This window comes from Perkinsus marinus (assembly GCF_000006405.1).
Source record: "Perkinsus marinus ATCC 50983 genomic scaffold scf_1104296955252, whole genome shotgun sequence".
Taxonomy (NCBI): domain Eukaryota; phylum Perkinsozoa; order Perkinsida; family Perkinsidae; genus Perkinsus; species Perkinsus marinus.
In genome coordinates, this window is record NW_003207838.1 from 50 (window position 1) to 1,970 (window position 1,921).

The window sequence follows — 1,921 nt, forward strand, 5'->3', positions numbered from 1 at the left end:
TTGTTAAGCACCGAGTGACTCAGGCCTCTGAGAAGCTGGTGAGCCAGATCAAGAAGCTCCAAGGAGGGCCCTATCAGGGTGCAAGTGATTCGAGATCTTGGCATGAAGTACAACGTGAGATTGTAGACAATTTGAATCGCTCCTCTTTGACAATTGCGAGGATTCATTTGTTGTATCTCACTGATTGCGTGAGTCCTATTATTAGCCAGAGAATTAGGAGAAGACTGGGTACTGACTCTTGGTTTGACGCTAACCCTGTGGATCTCTTGCTGGCTATGTGGAATATTCTGGACGAGTTGTTTCGTTCAGAGTCTACACCTGAAACTCAATGTGATAAGATGCAGAATGTGAAGAAGTCCACTAATGAGACTCTACCACAATTTATGTACAAGCTCCAGAACTTGTTTACTGGTGTCGAGATTGAGACTGGTCAAGAACTGGTTGATAGTACTAAGTTGACTCGTCTTCGTGGTGCGTTGCCTAAAGTGGACGTTCAGTTCCTAAGGGAGAAATTCCCTACTAACCTAACTTATGATCAGTTAGTTACGAGAGTTAATGAGTATTTCTCTAGTGCCATGGATCGTGAGTGTTATGAGAGGTTTGTTAAACAGTATAGGATGTTGAACGCCCCCGAGAAAGTTGATGGCTATGCTCACAACGACTTGAAGACGGTGGATACTGTGGTGGACGCTATGGAAGAAGCGCCTTCCGTTCAGGAGGGCAAATCTTCCAAGCGTGGAAAGAAGCCCAAGAAAGCTACCAAGAATGTCGTGGCCAATGAAGCGACGGCTAATTTTGGTGGCTCTGTGGGCTCTGGTAGTTGTCGACGTTGTAACTCTAATGGTCACACCGCTGAGAACTGCACTTCTGAGAATTTGTCTATCTTTCGTGGTCGCTGTTATACCTGTGCTGACACTAGTCATCAGGCGAACAAGTGCACGAAGGATAAATCTAAGTTGGTTTGTCAAAGGTGTTTACTTGGTGGTCATGTAGCAGACGTCTGCCGAGTGAAGTGGTCTTTTATACCTAAGTCACATCATCCCGATCCTTCAAGTTCTGGTGTCAGTCAACCTCCCCAGCCTAGTGGGAAGTTTGAAACTACTGTCAACCAGAAGAAGGAAGCTACAGATGTCTCTGCCAACTCTAATCTGTGTGAGATTGGTGACACACAGATGGAGAAAGCTGAGATTGGTGAGATCTACGAATGCCAGACTAAGGCCGTCTCGTGGCTGGATCTGAAAAAGGGTATGATATATGCCAAATTCAAGGTCTTCTGCGGGAATCCTTATGAAACTGTCGATATGTGTGGGTTATTGGATACGGGTGCTAATTTGAGCATCATCGACAACCACACGGTCGAGGAGATGGTAAGGAAGAAGGCTGGACGTGTTGCTAAACTGCCTCAACCCTTAACTTGTACTATGGCTGATGGCAGTAGGCAAGTGATAACGCACGCATGGCATTGTATGGTTCAGCAATTGACCAAGCCGGTTGATGGTGTTGGCCAATATGTTCAATCTGGTAGAGAAGCAAGGTTTATCATACTAAAGACTATCAAGAAGGACAAGGTTCTCATTGGTAGAGATCAGTTTGAAGACTTCGGCTTCGTTATCGGGAAGATGATTAACTGCCATCATGAAAAGGATTGCTTGTTGACTGACCCGTCTCAAGTCAATAAGGTTATGGTGGAAGATCCTCATCGAGTGGTTATTCATTGTGACCATGTAAAGTCACAAATGGCTGATGTCGCCGATGAGATTAATGCCACTAAGGTCTATGAGTCCAAAACCTATGAGGGTAGGATGGCATCATTGGAATGGAGATCGTCCCAAAGGCCCCACAAGGCTTTCAAGGCTGCGGTCAAGAGAGCTAAGAGGTTGGAGTATTCGCTAAAGAGAAGAGGTGGCCAAGAACTGGTGGA

General features: G+C 45.7%; 1 protein-coding gene across 1 annotated transcript; it reads left to right on the plus strand.

Annotated features, from left to right (window-relative positions):
• Window positions 1-309: 309 nt before the first annotated feature.
• Pmar_PMAR002357 (hypothetical protein) lies at window positions 310-1,902 on the plus strand (the record flags this gene model as incomplete). The annotated part of the gene is made up of 1 exon (XM_002775919.1): window positions 310-1,902. A coding segment is annotated over one exon (1,593 nt), but the record flags the coding sequence as incomplete, so codon positions are not given.
• Window positions 1,903-1,921: the final 19 nt, after the last annotated feature.